Below are 19,304 nucleotides of genomic sequence, written 5' to 3'. Positions count from 1 at the left end.
TCGGAAATTTTTTTTTGCTATTTTGCAAATTCCGCGAGTGGGCTGGTATTCGCCAAATGAACAACTTCATGAAAATATTCCCTCTTGTGACATGACTACCGTCTTTGGGGCGGGAAATCACACTCTTTTCCACCAAAAACGGATAACGATTATTAGTCATTCCGTCACTGCGGTTCTTGATCGCAAATTCAGTCACTTGCAGATGATTTTACGAGTCCAAATTTCACGAAATACATAGCGTATACGGTATCTCTTCTGAGAGTAGCAGCGCTTATTTGCGACGTTCTCAAGGACACGCCATTTTCTGTGTTTTTGTGTATTGCATGATTGTCACATACTAGTATCACTCTTTACAAAACGAGACCTGAAAATCCTGTAAATTATCAGCATGCTCTCTTTCTCGTAGATAAATGATAATTTTTTTTCCCCACCTCTGTCTGTTTTCGTCTTCATTCATATAGGACACAGAGACAGTGGCTCCAACACACTTATTGTGACATGTGTGCTTGATGAGTCATGGTTCAAATTTATACCCCACTGAAGCAAAACGTTTCAAAACTTTTTTTGTGATACCTTGCAAATGAGAGCTGCTACATAGAGTACCGTGCAGAGGGATGACATGGGGGGGGGGGGGGGGGGGGGGGTTGATAACTAAGGGCAATATGATTTGAGAGAAATACAAGTTTAGTTTCTGAGCTACAAAGCTAAATTTGGGGAGATAAATATTATTGATGATATGCTACACTGCATTTAGGTAGAAAACTGATGTATTCATCATCTATTGATTTCTTACTGTAATCTGTATCGTGACTGATTTGTGCTTGTTGTTCATCTACTTTACGTATATGCCGTGGCTGCGTGAAATAACTGAACATCACATCCAAATGATGACAACCACACAGACAATTTAAGTCGGAAATTAGAAACTGTCACACAAACTCCTAGTTATGCAGACAAGTCATAGTTCATCGTTATGGAAATAAGTGATGCAAGGGTAGAAATTAGAATTGCTTTTATCATTTCAACCTCTAACCTCTGGGAGCATATTTGGCAACATAATAAACCCCTGTATATAATATATATATATATATATATATTTACCACATGGGGGCGTTATAACTCCGGGTTTCTTTCTTCCTTTTTTGCACTGCAGAAGTTTGTCATTGCCCTGCATGTAACTGCACAATAAGTAACATGAGAAAGGTTGAAGCAAACTGACAATACATGTACTTAGCGGACGTGATTTGGGGCTTGTGTGGAATAACAGGATCTTTGCGTTTCGGTGTAATCTGATCAGAGGAGAATGCTAGGAAGAATGGCTGTATGTTTTATCAGTGTCAGTGTCGTGAGATCTGTATTTGAGTGAATATAGGTGACAAATTGCTGGCAAATGCAGCACCGTTAAAACTGGAGCTCAGTTATGCAAATACCAGGTAATTTAATTTGGAGAGAGCATTGTGAGTCCTATGCAATGCAATGTAAGAATAACGATGATTTCCATTGTGAAGTTTTAGTACAAGTTGGGTGTTATATTCTGTGGTGCAATAATTTGCAAGCAGAGTGTGTAAATGTTGTGTTTTGCCTTAAACATCCTTCTGCCAGAACCATCTGCTGGTGAAACTGTTTTGCACAGTAAACCTCTCCTATCCCATGATGTGCCTTAGAAAATTGCATGTGTAAATGGCACAACTCCCTCTGTAGTTGGAATGTTTTTAGGCATCTCTGTCAGAGCCATGGCACCAGAAATGATGTATTCAAACCTACGTGCAGATTGTATAAGAGTTTGTTGAATGGTTGCAACCCATTTTCCCCCTCAAAACTTAAAAGAAATACTTCTAATTTTAACTGTACACCCGAGGGTGATATCTATCTGACTCACTTTTGATTCCCACTGGTTGTTGGGTGTGTGGGGACAGTTTTGTTCCTTTAAAGCTTCCATACCAGATATTGTTCAAGGCAAATTGTATTGTCAGTCTTGATGAAGTGAACAAGTGACTACTGTTTTGAATTGCTCATCAAGCAAATGAGGTCATTCAGGTCATTAAGACATTCATGCCCAAAGAACCGAATATTGATAATCACCAATAGTAACTAATCACATCAATAACTGATAAGTCAGTATTGCCACATGTTTAAAGTAAATGCTTGTATTAACTTGTCTCATTTAGCTTTTATGTATTGGTATTGTTCTGGAGTAGTGTATTGAATGATGTGAGATTTTTATAGTTATTACTATTTTATGAATTTGATTTTCTAGACAATTATTAATGTATTGGAATGATGTATTCAGCACTTGAAGAAAAAAAAACTTTACTCTTTTTCGAAATAGGTATGAAACATTGTAATGGCCAGAGCTAATAAATCTTATGTTATAGAGACAGACAAAAGCAAAAACAAAAACAAAAATCAAACGAACAAAATAAAGCAGATATTATCTACCATGGAATGTGTAATTATGAATGTTGAAATGTTGTACCCTTTTAACCTTGCATAGTAGAAAAAATCAACCATAAATGTTTTAAAAGCAAACCAGTAGCACCAGTACTGCAGAAAATATGGAAACAAAACAAATGTAGAAAGTAAAGAGGTTGTACAGACCATGCTCTAATGTCCTGAAAATTGAAGCTGTGTCATTTACCAATTTGTGAGGGACAGATGGTAACATCCAGACAAGCTGCTCTGCAGTGAAATAGGTACATGTCTGAGTTTGAGATGTGTCAGACCAGAACGGTCAAAAATCAGTGTGAATTTTTGAAAATTGTTAAACTGCATAGAGTGGGGGAATGAGACTCGGTTGCTCTCATTAGCTTTATCTAGGCACATGTTGTGTAGTTTTATCCTTTAATATGTAGTGTTGAGAGTGTTATGTGTATGGATAAGCTCATTGCTGTAGGGTGTCTTTTGTGAAAAAAAAAAGAAAAAGAAAAGAGTAATAAGGTTTGGCAGGATGGTAGAGGGTAGGGGGTTGTTGGTTTGGGGATGGTTGGGGAGGAATTTGGGTTGAAAGATTTGGGAGTATTCAGTTACATGCTTATTTCCAAAAGTGCCAATTGCGAAGCTGAGATTGTATTAAGTATAATTGCACAATCAGATGTCTCACACGCATTCCACATTGTCTGCAATTCTTATTCATGTTTCTTATATATGTATATATATATATATATATATATGATGTCACGCACCACAAATACACACACACACATGTTCTCACACAGTCTCAGGGCACAGTATGAATCAAGTAGGCGGGACCATGCACACACACACACACACACTGCAAAATTGTTTTTGAAGAAGTTCGTACACCAAAGGATCACAAGTATCAGATGTTGTGTCATGTGTATGCACCAAACTCTCTATTTTGTTTTCTTTGTTTTGCTTTCTCTCTTTCTTCTCCCTCTTCACCTGTGTGTCGTCCAAGTAGCACAGTAGAGACCGGAGCCTAAAGGTCTTGAGGTCCAGCGTGTCAGCACCCAGTCTTGTGTAAGTGTGCCGAAACCACAACTTTTGTCCGTCCGTGCCTCCAATTTTTGTTGTTGTTGAAGTTTCACTTTTGGTTGAAATGATTTCTTTGTCTCGTTTCTTCATGCAACTATGCTCTTTGTCACTGTTGTTGAAAATGTGTTTCTTTTACAGCTTATTTTTCGGTTAGTATATATTCTTTTGTTTTATTGTTTTATTTATTTATTTATTTTACGGTTGGTATATATTCTTTTGTTTCATTGTTTTATTTATTTATTTATTTTACTTTGCACATTTACTGTGGACCTTGCATGCAAGCTGTGTGTTGCCTTGCAAACAGGCATATACCCGTTCTTTAATTGCAGTACTATAGCTTTATGCTTCCAACCCTGTGTCGATAGCAAAATGCTAGCAATTTATTCGTCTCGTACTGAATTTCATGACATGTATTGCCATTTTCTCACATCCCCTTGTGATGTTTTAGATTTGATTAAAAATTGCGACTGTGCTAGAAATATACACTAGTGGGATTGGTTCCAGACTCAGTAGATGTGGACATGCATAGCAATCGTGGCTTGAGGCAGGAACCATGTTGGTTTTTATGTGTTGCGAATTTGATTCTGAGTGTTAATTGACATATATCATCTTCTGCCTTCAGTAGAATCGCCACAACTCCCTAACTCTGCCTGAGGCTTCGTAAAAAATTGAATATGTTTTCATGCCCCGACTAGAAAATGTTATAAAGGACCCTCCCCCCCCCCCCCCCCCCCCCCATCTAGGAATAATGTTTACCTGTTGAACTGCATGTAACTCAGTAAAAACTTTCTCCTTTGTTTGCTCTTTGAAACCTCCATGATTTTGATGAGTGAATGTTAGCAGCCTAGCTTCAGCCTTCTAGATGCAGTGCTCCCAGTTGTGCCAAAGCGAATTGTGTCATGTAATTTTCCCAACCCGTACAATCCACAATGATAGTGTCATGCTTTGTGACTATAGTGATGTTATACTGTAGCTGGTTCATCTATCTTTGTGATGAGCTCTAGTTAGTAGGAGACCAAAATAGCGCCCTCTTTGGGTTTGGTCAGCGTGGTCACCACATTTTTTTCATCGTGATACAGTAGGAGTAAATGCAATAAGAGTGAATGCAATATGAGTGAATACAGTAAGAGTGAATGCAATAAGAATGAATGCAATAAGAGTGAATGCAGTAATAGTAATGGAGCAAGAGTGATTGCAATAGGAGTGAATGCAGTAATAGTAATGGAGCAAGAGTGATTGCAATAGGAGTGAATGCAGTGAAGGTAAATGCAATAAGAATGAATACAGCATTAAAGAGTGATTGCTGGTGAGAGTGAATGTAGTAAGGTTGAATGCAGTAAGAGTGAATACAGAGTGAATGCAGTTTGAAAGACTACAGTAAGAGTGAATGTAGTAAGAGAATGCAGTAAGAGTGAATGCAATGAGAGTGAATACAGTCAGTAAATGCAGTGAGAGTGAATGCAGTAAGAGTGAATGAGAACCCATGAGAAGCAGTGCAGCAAAAAAAAAAAAAAAAAAAAAATCTTCCTGTGATCAAGGTAGCAGAAATATATATGTTTCTATTCTCATTATTTCGCATTTTCAAAGTGAATGTTTCACAATCAATTCTAGAGATGTAATGCTTTAAGGGTTAAATAGTTATTTAAAAAAAAGATTTTTTTTTTTCAAAGTGCAGTGAATGGGGCTAAAAGGTGATGCTCTAAATATGGCATATTTTGTGGTGTGGGAGTTTTTGTCCATTTCACAGTCCATAATACCACTGCAAAAACATAAATAATGTCCAAATTCTTGGTTCACCATGTTTTGTAGACGTGAATTTATGCCAACACAAGTAAAGGTGACTGCTGAAGGTGACTACTATGCAACATTCTGAGATACCAGTCCACACAGCATTGCATATCACTTAGGAAAAACAAAACAAGCTCTCAAAGATACCCTTGTGTTGTGTATCATACATCTAATGCTATATTTCCACCATGTTCCCGGCAGCCAGGGCAGCCCTGTCTGCCTGAAACGTAATACGTCATGGGATATTATGTTCACCTTTTTGTCTCTCTCAGTATTCTAGTTTTGTTACAAGGGTATCCTCGCTGCAGTGAATATCTAGCTATCAAATGCGATATATTCTCTCGTCTACATATATTTTTCGTTGGACCCCACTTCAAATCACCTACAAGTTATATGCTGTCACGCACCTCGTTTTACTATAACTTAGTAGGTTTCTAATCAGCGCCATGGCTGCCGTGGCACATATTTTTTTGACAGTTCAAGAATCTGACATGGCTTCCACAGCAATTATGGGCTGTCATGTTTACCAATCTTGTCCCCCGCATTGTTTCATGTGTATCCCATTTTGTGCAGAGTGGCCTGACATGTGATTGCCGCGGCCGATAGGAACATAGTGTAAAATAGCATAGTATAATTGTGGATGTGGAATTTTCTAGGTCAAAAAACAGCAGTCTTAATGCAAGCGTCATTTACGAAGTCATATTTTTTTAAAGTTTCCTTTTGATTTTTTTTTTCGCATATGAAGAGGAAAACAACTCTCAAGTGTCTGTATCTTTGACGTATTTCATGGGGAACGTCACAAAGATTTCCGGTAGAGGTCTTCTGTTTTTCTGAAACAATCTCTCAAAGAATTCCAGTCTGTGAGGTAATGAGCACTGGGGAGTAAATAGCTGTGCATTACTTTGCAACTATGCAACTTAAAAAAATGTTTCTTGATCTTAAAGATTTGTTTTCCCACTAGCAAGAATAAGAAGAAAATTTCACGATGGGGCTTTTGTCTTCAGCTATGAGATGATATTTCTTAGGCCAGCATGTTAGAGGAAGATTATGCGGGATTGTAGTTTTATTCATTTTTAAAAAATAAAGATGGAGTAAATATTGGCAACTAAAAGCTTTTAGGAATGTCAGTGAAATGAGAAAGTGGCAATTGATAGGTGAGCCTTGAGAAGAGACCAGGCTCAAGAAATCAAGTGGGATCTGAGCTTTAGTCTCTGACGAAATGTTCTTGAAAGTCCAAATATATTGCTCAATGAAGTCATGAAATCATTACATCTATAGGATGGTGATTTGGCTCAATTGGTAGCACATCTGCTCTCCCCCCCCCCCCCCCCCCCCTCTATCCGAAAGACATGGGTTTGATTCCCAAGTCTAGCTGAGCTATGATGTGTGTAATCATACCATACCCTCTTGTAAGAGGCAAAATACTTTGTCCCTCAGCTAGGACATGAAAGGAAGGTCCCATGTTTGAGTTAGTTGTGACTTATGCACATAAAAGGATGCCATTTTGTTCATTAATCGCAAAGAGCAGGGTGCTAACTAGGTGAAGTGGTCCACCTACCAACCCACACACTAAAAAGTGGTGACTAGCTTTAGTCAGTAAACAGTATCGACCAGGCACATTGTGCTGTACGAGAAGAAGATTACAGCCATAATACTTCAGCCATGAGTAGATGTCAGTACATTCTAATTATTCAAATTCAAACACTGATCAATTCAGTGCATATTTATGTCGACGTAGGGCAATTTGTCAATCAGTTGCAAATTGTCACTGTTTACTATCACAGCATGTCTTGTATTGGAAAAAGAGTAGATGAAACTGATTAAAGTGATTAAATATGCACATACTGGTACTAAGAAAGTTTAAGTCACATTTGCCGATGTGATCGAGAAACAGGATCTGAAATCTTCTAATTTGAAATATCTGAAATCGTTGAAAATATACTACTGAAACAGTTTTATGTAAATAACAGAGATCTCACATGAATATGAATGTTCTCCTCAACCTTAAGGAGAACAAACATTGAATAGTAAAAATGATGGTAGAAATATACACTTGCCAAGCCTTACATTTTTTCCCCTGGAATTCGATGAGTTACGGGATAACTACGTCAGCGTGAATATATGTGGGATGGAAAGTTGAATCATGTACGACAAAGCAAAGATAGAGGAAATTAGACAATGGCTCATCATGCTGTAATAGGTGTACCAAAGACCGTGAAGGTGAAGATTTTTTTTTTTCCACCCCATCTTTGAGACAGTGACGTTTAAGTCAAAATGGATCTGAAATTTTGTTTTTTACAAGTTGTATAATTCCAAAGGATTGTATGTATTTCCAGAAGTGGGATTTTTAAAATCACTTTCACATTATGAATTTTGATGAGGTTGTGCTATCATAACATCACAAAGAAATGTCTCCCAACTACTTGCACAGGAATTTTTTTTTTTCTGAAGGCTATTATTTTCTGTTTTTGATAAAAATATGAACAAAACAAAGATGAATAATAATACCATCCTGTCATATCAAATTGTTCTTGACTTGAAACTATGATAATGATGATTTGACATTATTTAGACTTCCAGCTTCAATAATCTATTGTTCTTATTTTGTGCATTTGGCAGACTTCATGAACTTTGCATGTACTGCCATTTTTTTCTTCTTAGATTGATAGCAATGCAGTCATTTGGTGAACTATTGCAGTAGGCCACAGCTACTTAAAGGCAATTTGACATCTGAAGGGTTTTATAACTGAGATAATCTTCCACCATTCATTACAGTGCGTATTTTGCTCTTCGTTACGCAGTATTTTACGTGCCGAGTTTGACACCATTGTTCACATCAATTAAAGAGATGAGGGTGACGTGAAGTGCCATCGGAAGACTCCGATCAGCCATTCCATTTTCGACTCGTTGGTTATCACTCATCAATCATGTTCGTGCCAGTAGTATGCTCATGCCATCGCCTCATTTATTCCGTACGAAGATGACTATACAGAGGACATTATTGATAGATTAAGCCAATTATAGAGACCAGAGTCCGATTCTTCCGATTCCTCGTTTGACTTGAGGAACACCCAGACTACTCTTTAAGGGGGCAGATGAGTGTGATCACATATAAAATGCCGAGTTGCCAGGGAGAATGTTTCTTCTTCATTAAAAATAAGAAAATATGTTTTTGAATGATATTTTCTTTCTAAAATTTGATAGAGCAAGCCTGATATGTGTACAGTGTGTAGTTTTTATATCTTTTTTTTGGGGGGGGGGGGAGGGTGGGAGGGGTATAGCAAGAAACGATTTCTGCTTTCAAAATATGTTTTTCATTTTTAAAATATGTTTTCCACTGTCTGAAATTTGATAGAGCAAGGTGAATATGTGTGTGTGCATTTTTTTCCTTTTTATGTGTGTGTGTGTGTGTGTGTGTGTGTGTGTGTGGGGGGGGGGGGGGAAGGAGAAGGAGGTATAGCAAAGTATGATTTTTGCTCTCAAAATATGTTTCTTGTTTTCAAAATGTGTTTTTTTTCACTGTGAAACAGAATATTGATCTGGGAGAGGTTGGCAGCCCTGGAAATTACATTGATGTAAAAAGACACAAAAAAAAGGGGGGGGGGGGGGCTTTTCTTTTGAACCAAAGAGAAAATAAGGAAAAGAAGAAAAGTAATTCTCATCATCAACCTCATGATATAACATGAACTGAAGACTATGAGACTGCTGGCATAGCATGAAGCTACATGTGCAAAAAAGTGTGTGTGCAAAAAACAGACAGACAAACAAACAAACAAACAAGATTGATCAATTTGATGGACTGTTTATTTTGTTCCTGAGGTCAATTCACACTGAAAGTTTGACCACAGCGCATCATGATCAGCAGTGTGAAATGGAATCGATAAGAAAACAATTCCGAATGTGTAAATTCAGACAGAGAATGATTCAAATTCCCGTATCATGTATATTTGCTTTAACCCTGTTATAACCACAGGCAAGTGCATCCTGTACATTAGCTCTGGTACTTTGATGGATTGGTATCAGGAGAGATAAGGACAACACAGCTTTGACAACAACATTATCTTACACATATTATTGATGCATTAGACTGACCGGTAGCTATAAATGCTTCCCTCAAAATTTGTTGCCTTTAAGCTGTATTTCCTGTACTCTTAGGCCCTTATTACCCTAAAGGCCCCGTCACACTACAGCGAATGCCCAATGAATGCCCAACGAATGTCCAATACATTTGAAAATTTGAAGATATGTTCACATCCGTTGGTAATACTAGAATAGTTGGTAACATGCTTGGCGTTCTTTGTATTCATTAGCTATTCGTCAGGATTCGCAGAGATATGCTGGAGTCAATTTTTTTTTAAACATGTCCAAAATCTCCAGCGTATCTCTGCGAATCCCTACGAATAGCTAATGAATTCAAAGAACGTCAGACATGCAAACTGTCTTCACATTTTCGAATTCGTTGGGCTTTCGCTTGGCATTTGTTGGGCATTCGCTGTAGTGTGACGGGGCCTTAAGATCAAGTTCAATTCCTTCCTTCATCCATGGATAGCACACAGTTCTGTATTCTTTTCTCACTTTAGTTGTAACAGAAAAGAAAAAGTAAAGAAATATTGCACGGTCAAGATGAAAAATGATGCCAGTTCTTGCTGCAGTTTCTTCATTTTTCATTTCTGTTTTGCGGCTGAGGAAGAGAAGGCAATTGGTGTGTAATGGGCAATTAAAGACTGCATCACATGGAGTAAATATTTGCGGTAGGCCAAATTTTAGGTGACAGGCGGGCATTAAGGAGTGATTGATTTGGTTCTGTATCAACACCGGAGTGCCCCCTATCATGGTTTGCGCACCGACCCTTCGATGCCAGCAAACACAATGCAGCAGATTGAATGGAGGAACAAAATTATTCTTCGAAGAGCAACTTGCAAAGATTTTGGTTTCTATCTTTTGTCTTGTGTTGAGGAAGCAATTATGAGCAAAATTATTCTGTGATCAACTGTGCAAATATTTGTGTGTCTGTGTGTGTGTGCGTGTGTGTGTATGTGTGTGTGCATTTGTGTGTGCACAGTGCTGACCCCCTGTCTGAAAGACTTTGGCGTACTTGAGATGTGTGAGAGTGAGGTGCTGTGTGGCTTAACAATCGGTGATATAGTGACCTATAAACCTGTCACTATACATACATTCCTGTGGCTCCTACCTACCCATGAAGTGTGTGTATATATATGTGTGTGTGTATGTGTGTGTGGGTGTGCACAGAATTTTCATGGTGGGACATCTGGGGATTTAATGGCGGCTTCAGTGAAAAGAAGTCCACGATCAGCGTATTTTTTAGAGAAAATCATCAGATTCTATTTTTCTTCCATAATTGGCTTTGAAATTCCATGAAACGGTCAGATATGGTCCATCTTTATATTTTTGATAGCCACAAGAAACGCTATTGGTAAACTAAGTAAAAAGAATGGTAGATCAAGGATTCTGAATGCTAATGTTGTGTCGTCTGTTTCACCACATACATCTGTAGATTTGTGCACTGTATGATTGTGCACACACAGCATTCACATCAGTTCACAATCCAGCTCCGCACATTCACTGTACAGGCGAGCTGTTTGTTTCCACTCCAACTATATCAAAAGTGATGCGTACCCAATCATGAGAATTGCCATACAGCAATCTTTAGCTTAGATTTGGATTTACTAAAGTATATTAGGAAACCTTGTTGACTGAAAATGAATATGGCACCCATGCAAAATTCTATGGCCCCGAATATGAGCGTGTGAAACTGAAGTTTGATGCTCATTGTCACTTGGTATCCATACTCGAGTTCCATAACGTGTGGGAGCCACCTACATATGTCAGGTTATTTGTGTGAGACCCTGTGTTCATATGTTAGTTTTTAATGGATGCTTCATAATCTTACACCTCTCTTTCTTGCTTTCCATTCCAAATAATTGTTCGTCTTTTTGGAGGGTGTACTGGTTTCCCATGGGTTTTTCATCATCTGTGATCTGCTCCTGGAAAAACCTGATAAAGTCATCTAAAAATTTAACTTTTCAGATGTCAAAATTTCTGTATTTTTCACACCCTATGCTAAACTTTGATACTGTTTGGAAGATATGTCCCATTTGTTTTATTCAGAAACCTTCTGCAGAATCAGTAAGAAAGCAGGCCATCATGTCAATATAGTTTTATTCATATTTTAGCCATTTATGAACCAATTTTCTTCAAACAAACATCACCTCTGTGTGAAATTCATAATTTCACATCGATATGCATAGCTATTTTGATTGCAGCTGACAAAGTAGTTGAGTACCCAAATGCCACCTCCCCCACTTCTGTACCTCCTCTTTAATGTTGATATGTTTAGATGAGGTCAATTTCAAGAGTGTGTCTGTGAGACAAAAATGTGTCAGTTGAACAAACAGCAAGAGTATTTTGGGTAAAGACAGGTTGTCAAAAAAGTTATGTAGCCTTCTAGACCTATCCATGTGTTTTTCATCAGAAAGGAACAATAGTTGATAATAAGTGCATATCTTTTGAATTTTGCCTTCACATATAAGAAAGTTTCTAAAAATTTATGTTTTTTATTTTTTACCATTCTCATCAACAATTGCATTCAATCCTACTTCAGGCCAGATTTCACTCTTCACAAAAGCAAATCATTCCTTTTTCTTTTTCTTTTTCTCTGCTATGTAGGGTGGTTATATAAATACATTTTCAGACTGAAATTTTGGCATCAGGAATTTAGATGATAAAACTTTTTTCAAAGATTTTACAGCAAATCTTGTATTTTTTTTTTTTTCCCTCTTGTGTTGCAGCTCTCTTGGTTCTGAGTTGTGCAACCCTACCAGGGTGTTGAAGTTACACATCACTTGTCATTTCCACCCTTGGCCCTGTTTCATAAAGCTGTTTGTAAAGTTACGAACAACTTACGAGCAACTGGTGATCAGTTCTGAAGTGCTGTACTTCTCAGAATTTCAATAATTCAGCACAAGAACTGATCACCAGTTGCTCATAAGTCGTTCGTAACTTTACGAACAGCTTTATGAAACACCCCCCTGTTTCTTCTTAATACCCTGTTTCTGTGTGTGTATCGTCCTTTGCTGAATCCTTTACCAGTTCCTTAACAGAAAATGAAAAATGATAAAAAAGTAAATAAAAGGCTTGTGGCTGAAAGGGCAGTCCACATGAGCTTAGAGAATAAATAATAGGTAGATAGATTAAAAAAAAAAACCAAGGAGAGAATGAATAAGTATGCTCACATCTTCTTGTTTTTGCCATGCTTTTACGTCATAAGCAAGATCATTTTATTGTTCAGTTGAAGTCATATATGTCTTGTCCTTGCTCTTCCCCACGCTATCTTGACTGACGTTAGACTTGTTTGGTTTGTTCCTCCCTTTTGTTCGCGTTCTTCATCCTTAATGTATTTTTCATCCAGTATTCTGTCATTAGAAGCAGTACAAAACTTGAATCTCCTGGAATCCACTGGGCAGGATTTTCTTCTTCTTCTTCTTTTTTTTTTTTGCGTGATACATTGTTTTTCTCTCTAGTGACAATAAAGAGAGAGAGAGAGAGAGAGAGAGAGAGAGAGAGAGAGAGAGAGAGAGAAAATGAATGGAGCCATGCTTCATACCATTCGATTCATTTTCATATTTCTCAACATTTGAATTACAACAAAGTTTAACAAAATACACTTGAATACTCTTACTGAGCATAGCTACAAACAGAAAAAGTGTTCAATGGTGCAGTAATTTTTTAGTACCGGTACATGAGGAATGCTGAGACCTACACACATCGACAAAAAAGTAATTCCCCCTTAATCAAAATAGCATAACTTTGGAATGAATAGGTTTCGAGCGAAATAATATGGCAAGGGTATTCTTGCAATTATTGGCTAACCTCTGTGTGAAAATGAAAGTGATTCATTGAGTTATGCATGAGTGAGCACACATAAAATACTAAATGGTCAATTTTGGGGGACTGCGAAACAGTCTGTTTCTGTCGAATGTTTTTAAGTTGCTGTCGTTGTGTTCTCATCCAATCTTTGACCCGCTCGTGCCAGATATTTACAGTGTATTCTAGCTGTTCGCGCTCTATCTTTACGGTGTGCTCACTCAGCCAAAACACAAGGACTCTCTCTCGTGTTGACGCAACATGTGCCGTGACATGCCGGTGACAATACCTGATGTCAACTCTTTCCATGGACTGCATGGATTTTGCAGTTATGGGAGGGTTGAACATGCCATTTTCCCGCAAGATTGAACTCAGTAGCGCATGCTGAGCATGGCCTGGTGCCGTATCCCAGAAATAGCAATGAAGTGGGGTGGCATATATTACTGCATACATAGAGAAGCGTAACTGCACACATGTAGCCCTTTGCATGTGACGACTTTTGTCGAAATTAGGAAAGGGGAGGAAAGAAGACAAAGAGTCTTAGTGGGCAAGGTATCTGTGATCTTCGTGTCAAACAGTTTTCTGCTGATTAACCCCTCCATTGTAATTTGCATTGTATAGTAATTTGACATATGCCATGAAGTTCAGTTTGCTGTATACAATGTATATACTGTCCCTGGGATGACAAGGCCTCGTATCATAAAGTCATGAATTTTCAGGAGAGCAAAAAAAAAAATGTTCATTTTTGCAGCATTTTCGTGAAATATCATCAGTGCTGACATCAAATAATGTAGAAACATTGCTTTGGACTACATTGTTATTCGTTTTGCTTTAAAACTCAAATTGATATTTTGATATTCAAAATTGAGTTTTGGGAAGTTTTTAAGCTGTGTGGCCGTAGAGATAATGAGGTCGTGTCACCCAAGGGACAACATAGTACTGTAAAACCAGAAATTTTCGTGTGCAATTTAATTTCACAAATTTTGCGAGAGCCAAGATTTAAGATTTTAAAATGCACATGAAAGTTCCTGTCGACTATATGTATGGAATGCGGGTGGCAATTCGCAAAAATTTTGTGCCACGAAAGAAGCTATCCGCTCCAATTCATGTAAATTTAATGCCATGAAAATTTCTTGCTTTACACTGTCTGAATGTATATGACGTGAGCAGGCACACATTGTTAGCCATGCATGCTCCTAAATTCCATGACAATAGTAATTGATCACTCCTTATTCTTCTCTTCTTTGTTATGTTCGTGTGCACTTACAGTTCTCTGGCCTCTGCGCATTCGCTACAAGTACAACTATCACTACCGCTGCTCGGACCGACGCGTGCTGGTGTACAGAGAAACATCCGTCTGATGGCGTCGGATCTACGGACCAGCTGGATAGCTCTTTCATCTCAAGACAACTACTACGATTTTATTGGAGGCATATGTGTGTTCTTGCTTTTGTATAATCTCAACAGAATCTTTCACAGAAAATGTTACAGAGGCTGATGTGTTGTGTGTTTTCCCATGGCCAGCACAAGTAACATCATATATGCCGAGGCATTCGTGGTATCAGGGCTTATACCGGAGTCACGCATTGAACTTTGTCGCCTAGGCGGGGGAAAATATGATGAAAATATTAGACATATATGCAATGTATATGATTGAACAGTTTTTTGCAGAATTATTCCTAACCAAATAACATGTATTTATTTTAGGGAATATACTAGTACTAGCAAGAGTGTAGAGAGCGAATCAAGTAGGAATGAACATACAAGACTTTGTGGCTATATTATATGAACATGGTGTACACAGGTTCAAATATTTTGGGTGTGTGTGGATATACTTACAGGCAAATTATGGTGTATGAATGCACATTAACAAAGACAAATTCATGCATTCAGATTATTTTAATGGAGGATCATCAGATATTGTTACTATGAGGATGATTTCATTCATTTGTTAATTTTTGTTTATTTGTTTCATGTGCACAGATGACCTTCGGTTCGCAATTCTCGAATTTGTGTACAAAATTGAAATGCACCATGTTTAAAAAGCTGAGAATATGTGTGAAGTTTTGCTAGCAGACGCCCGTATGATGGTGTGTAAAAGTAAATTTTGTGAGCCTTCCATTTTATCCATAGATTTTATCCATGCAAGGTGACCAGCCATTCAAATAACAATCATCCTGATTTAGGTGAAACTGCCTCCTATTTTGACGAAGAAGGATGTAAAACTTGTTTTATAACTTTTCTTGGAGCAACAAAGTTATCATCTGATGTCTTCATAGCAAAGGAAATGATTGTGTTAACTTGGGTTGTAATCTATTTTAATGTTTTACTCGATTCTTGAAGCTGTAATATAAGAGTCTTCTGAACTCCGCAATGACTCGTAATTGAAGGGCAGTGCACTGTACGTAAATGATTTTACACACTGTAATTTGAAGCTGAAATCTGATTGAGATCGTACGTCTCGGTCTTTCCTTTCTATGAAATGATATCAGCATTTTTAATTTGAGACATCTGAAAGAATCAAAGCTTGTGGAACTTTTTGAAATGTTTGGTTGTTCGGTTTTTCGTTTTGTTATCTTAACTCCCTTTTACTGTCTTTTGAAGAAATATGATTGCTTTTATATAAATTTGGATGAAGAATCTGGAGTGGGCATTTCTGGCAGTGATGGTGTGTTGCCAATTTGCTGAGAGGAGAAAATGTAGTCAAGACATGCCAGCAGTTAATTGCGGCATACTGCTGCACCAATGAATTTGTGGATTGGGAGTTGGATGGGTGGAATATTTTGCATTATTTTGGTAGTCAGGTGCCCCAAGAGTCATTTGAATAGTTGGAACTGTTTTTTTTTTAATGCGATGTTAGGGCTGAACGTAGATGGTCAAGAAAAGGGTGAGGAAGAGGAAATGGCTCAGTTTAGTTCAGGTTAGACCCACTTCAGAGCGTGGGTTTAAAGCTAGACTAAAGTTTAGTCTGCTTTCAAGACGTACAAGTGACTGAATAAGTGTCCTGTGCTAGCTACTTGGAAAGCATTTCACCGGTCAACTATTTGCAGTGATCAGCCACTTCACCCACACAAGAAAGGACGGATTTGGGCAAAACTGCCATTGCTGAAAATCTACCCATGGAAATTATGTTTAATAAGGCAAGGATTCAGCATATTTTAAAATTAATTGAAGGACATGGATAGAACTATGCTTCATATATTATGAATGTAATTATAATATACTAATCTCCCCCGGTGACTATATACACTGTACGAGGGACAGTTAAATCATTTGTAAAATTATATCATGTTTATAACCTTAATATATAGATTAGATAGTATTGTTCTATTTAATGAAGGAGCACATACGAAGACACTGTATTCAAATTTAATGTACCGAGTGAGACTATATTGTGGATGAGGTGTAAGTTTTTAGCGCTTATTAACGTGCAACTCTCTTGCTTTTTCGTGTAAGGGGTAGTTACAGGATGAATAGCTAACAGTTTAAAGATGTGTTTTGTTCTGAAAATTGTGTGTAGTCAACCTCCCATGAATGTACCTCAATCAAGGGAAAGTTTCAACTAAACTCTAAATTGACCTTTGACACCAGTCATGTGACCCATTTCTGTAGATGAGAATATTTTTTTTTTTTTTTGTCTGCCCTAATAGAGCTGACTGGAATGTATAGAGTGTGTGTTATGGAAAGGGGAAAAGTGCCCTTTGGTGTTCAAGTTAATGTAGATAGGAAATGTGAAATCACACAGCAGAGAAGCCCAAGTTTCACTTAAGGCAGACAAAGAAGAAAAAAAGGGGGGATTATGGAATTTTGAAGGTTGAAATGTTTTTACCAAACTATGTGCTCCTGTGAGGAAGCCTGAGATGAGGCCATGGCTTGAAAGTATCTAGGCATGTCTCAAAGCTTCGGTTCCTAGAAATTATGTAAAATTTTCCAGGGACATTGCCTTTCTAATTATCATCATATTTTGTTGTGGGGGTGGGGCTCATGGTAATGATATTCTTTTACAGTTTGTTCATTTCACATTATTCAAATCATTTATGTCAGGGTGATAACAGCGGGTGGAGTGAAAAACCCTCTCTGATCCTTGACCTTTCTACCCCAACTATTAAAGGTGTGGCCGCTGTCTCCCTTCTCACTCATCTGTCTTCCAATCTGTTCATACTGTCCCACCATTCTTGCTCTCCCTCTCTCTTAATGTTTTGTTCTAAAGTTTCCTTTTTCATAATAAACTTGCTCTTATAAAGGATTCTTACAGTCTGTGTAGACACACTCCAACACTGGATGATTTGCACTCAAAGAGTTCAAACAGTTTTTTCATTTCATTTCTTTCTTCGTCAGGTTTTGAGGTATCTCATACCAATAAGCGTAAGGTCTTTACTCCACCCAGGGGATCCTGGCTGTAGACACTCTTACTTCCTCGTCTTCCGTTCTGCACATTCCTCGCTGTTCTGTCCTTTGCTCCCATTTTTCAGAGTCCATCACTTAATGCCTTTTAGCATTGTACTACATTAAAGGGATGGTATAGTTTTGGTTTAGATGGGGATTCAGTGCTTAAGTTTTTGTGAGATAATTAGAAATCACTAATATAAAATGTTGAAGAGCATACAATTCTAAGATCAATCAAAAGTTTATTTAATTTGAAAAAAAAAGTTCTGAAATGGCTGAGATATTCAAAATCAAAGTAAAAACAAAGTGGCCCTAATAATAGATGGGTCCCACCTTTCATTAGGACCTCTTTGTTTCTGGATATCTCAGCCATTTTAAACCAATTTTCACCAAATAAACGTCAAATTCCTCTTAGAATTGCATGCTGTGTAATATTCATCCAAGTGGTTTCTGATTATCTTGCAAAAAGTTAAAACCTGAATCCCCATCTCAACCAAAAGTACCATCCCTCTAGATGACTTGACATGTCATGAGATAAAACAACCCTCTTGTAAAGAAAAAAACAAAACAAAGGCTTCTTAGTGAACAAATCTCTCTGTCTGCCATTTTGACAGATAGAACTGGATTGATCCATCTCATGTCATTTGCTGTGTGGCCTCACCCCGCTGTCCTATTCTCTATCTATCTGTCAGCTCATCATCATTGTCATCATCATTAAAGGGGTGGTATAGTTTTGGTTGAGATGGGGATTCAGGCTTTAACCATTTGTGAGATGATTATAAACCATTTATATAGAATATTTAAGAGTATACAATTCTAAGAGGAATTCGAAGTTTATTTCATGAAAAATTGGTTTTGAAATGGCTGAGATATCTTTAAACAAAATGATCCTACTAAAAGGTGGGACCCACCATTTATTAGGACCATTTTGTTTTACTTTGGATATCTCAGCCATTTCAAAGCCTCTTTTCATCAAATAAACTGTGAATTCCTCTTAGAATTGTATGCTCATCAATATTTCATAAAATGTTTTCTAATTACCTCGCAAAAATTTAATGCCTGGATCCCCATCTCAACCAAAACTAAACCATCCCTTTAACTTGCTGCATTGTAAATTCCCCCCCCCCCAAAAAAAAAAAAAAAAAAAAGTTCCTGTTTATTGCCTTAGTGCAGAACATTTATCTCCGGACAGAATTATGGACTGCGTCAGGTATGGAATCACAATACCCATGTTTCTTTTTTTCCTCCATATGAGATACAAGTATTTCATCATTTATATAAAATTTTATTGTCCGTCTTCAGTTTGATAGTTTGTTTCATTTTTCCCCTGGATGTTTAAGGCCATGCGGCAGGATGCAGGGCTGCATTATGGGATTGGGTTTGAAGCATTTCAAGAGATAGAGAGGAAAATAAGCCCGACTGACTTTGTTCTAGGGAGATCTTTTGTTGTAAATACGTCTGTGCAATAATCGAATACAAATATGAACGTTGTGTAAAGGTGGTAGCATTGGCCACGTAATTTGAGTGTTTTGATGCCAGCATATCTCTAACTGTGCTTTTGCTTTGCAAGACACGTTATGTCGTGGTCATTAATAGGGTGTCGTCTCAGTAAAGATTACAAAAATGTTGTAACAGAGAGATTCCACTGTCAGAGGAATCATATGGAAAGAAAAACAACTAGGAATAGAGCTTTTTTTTTTTTTTTAAAGAAGACTGCTGCCGAAAGTATCAGTCATCATATATTTTTACCA

General features: G+C 37.6%; 1 protein-coding gene across 1 annotated transcript in view; it reads left to right on the top strand.

Moving 5' to 3' along the window:
• Window positions 1-15,507, top strand: part of LOC139726776 (inositol polyphosphate-5-phosphatase A-like) — an 85,307-nt gene extending 69,800 nt beyond the window's left edge. Inside the window, exon 17 of the mRNA XM_071637766.1 lies at window positions 14,437-15,507. Within this exon, the coding sequence (XP_071493867.1) occupies window positions 14,437-14,528 (92 nt within the window). The 3' untranslated portion in view covers window positions 14,529-15,507. The remainder of the gene's footprint in view (window positions 1-14,436) is intronic.
• The last annotated feature ends 3,797 nt before the right edge of the window (window positions 15,508-19,304 follow it).

Source organism: Diadema antillarum, unplaced genomic scaffold (assembly GCF_040938485.1).
Source record: "Diadema antillarum isolate AM-2024a unplaced genomic scaffold, OU_Dant_1.0 seq00000098_RagTag, whole genome shotgun sequence".
In the NCBI taxonomy this organism is placed as follows: Eukaryota; Metazoa; Echinodermata; class Echinoidea; order Diadematoida; family Diadematidae; genus Diadema; species Diadema antillarum.
Note: the sequence above shows the minus strand (reverse complement) of the source record. Positions and strands in the feature narration are given on the sequence as shown.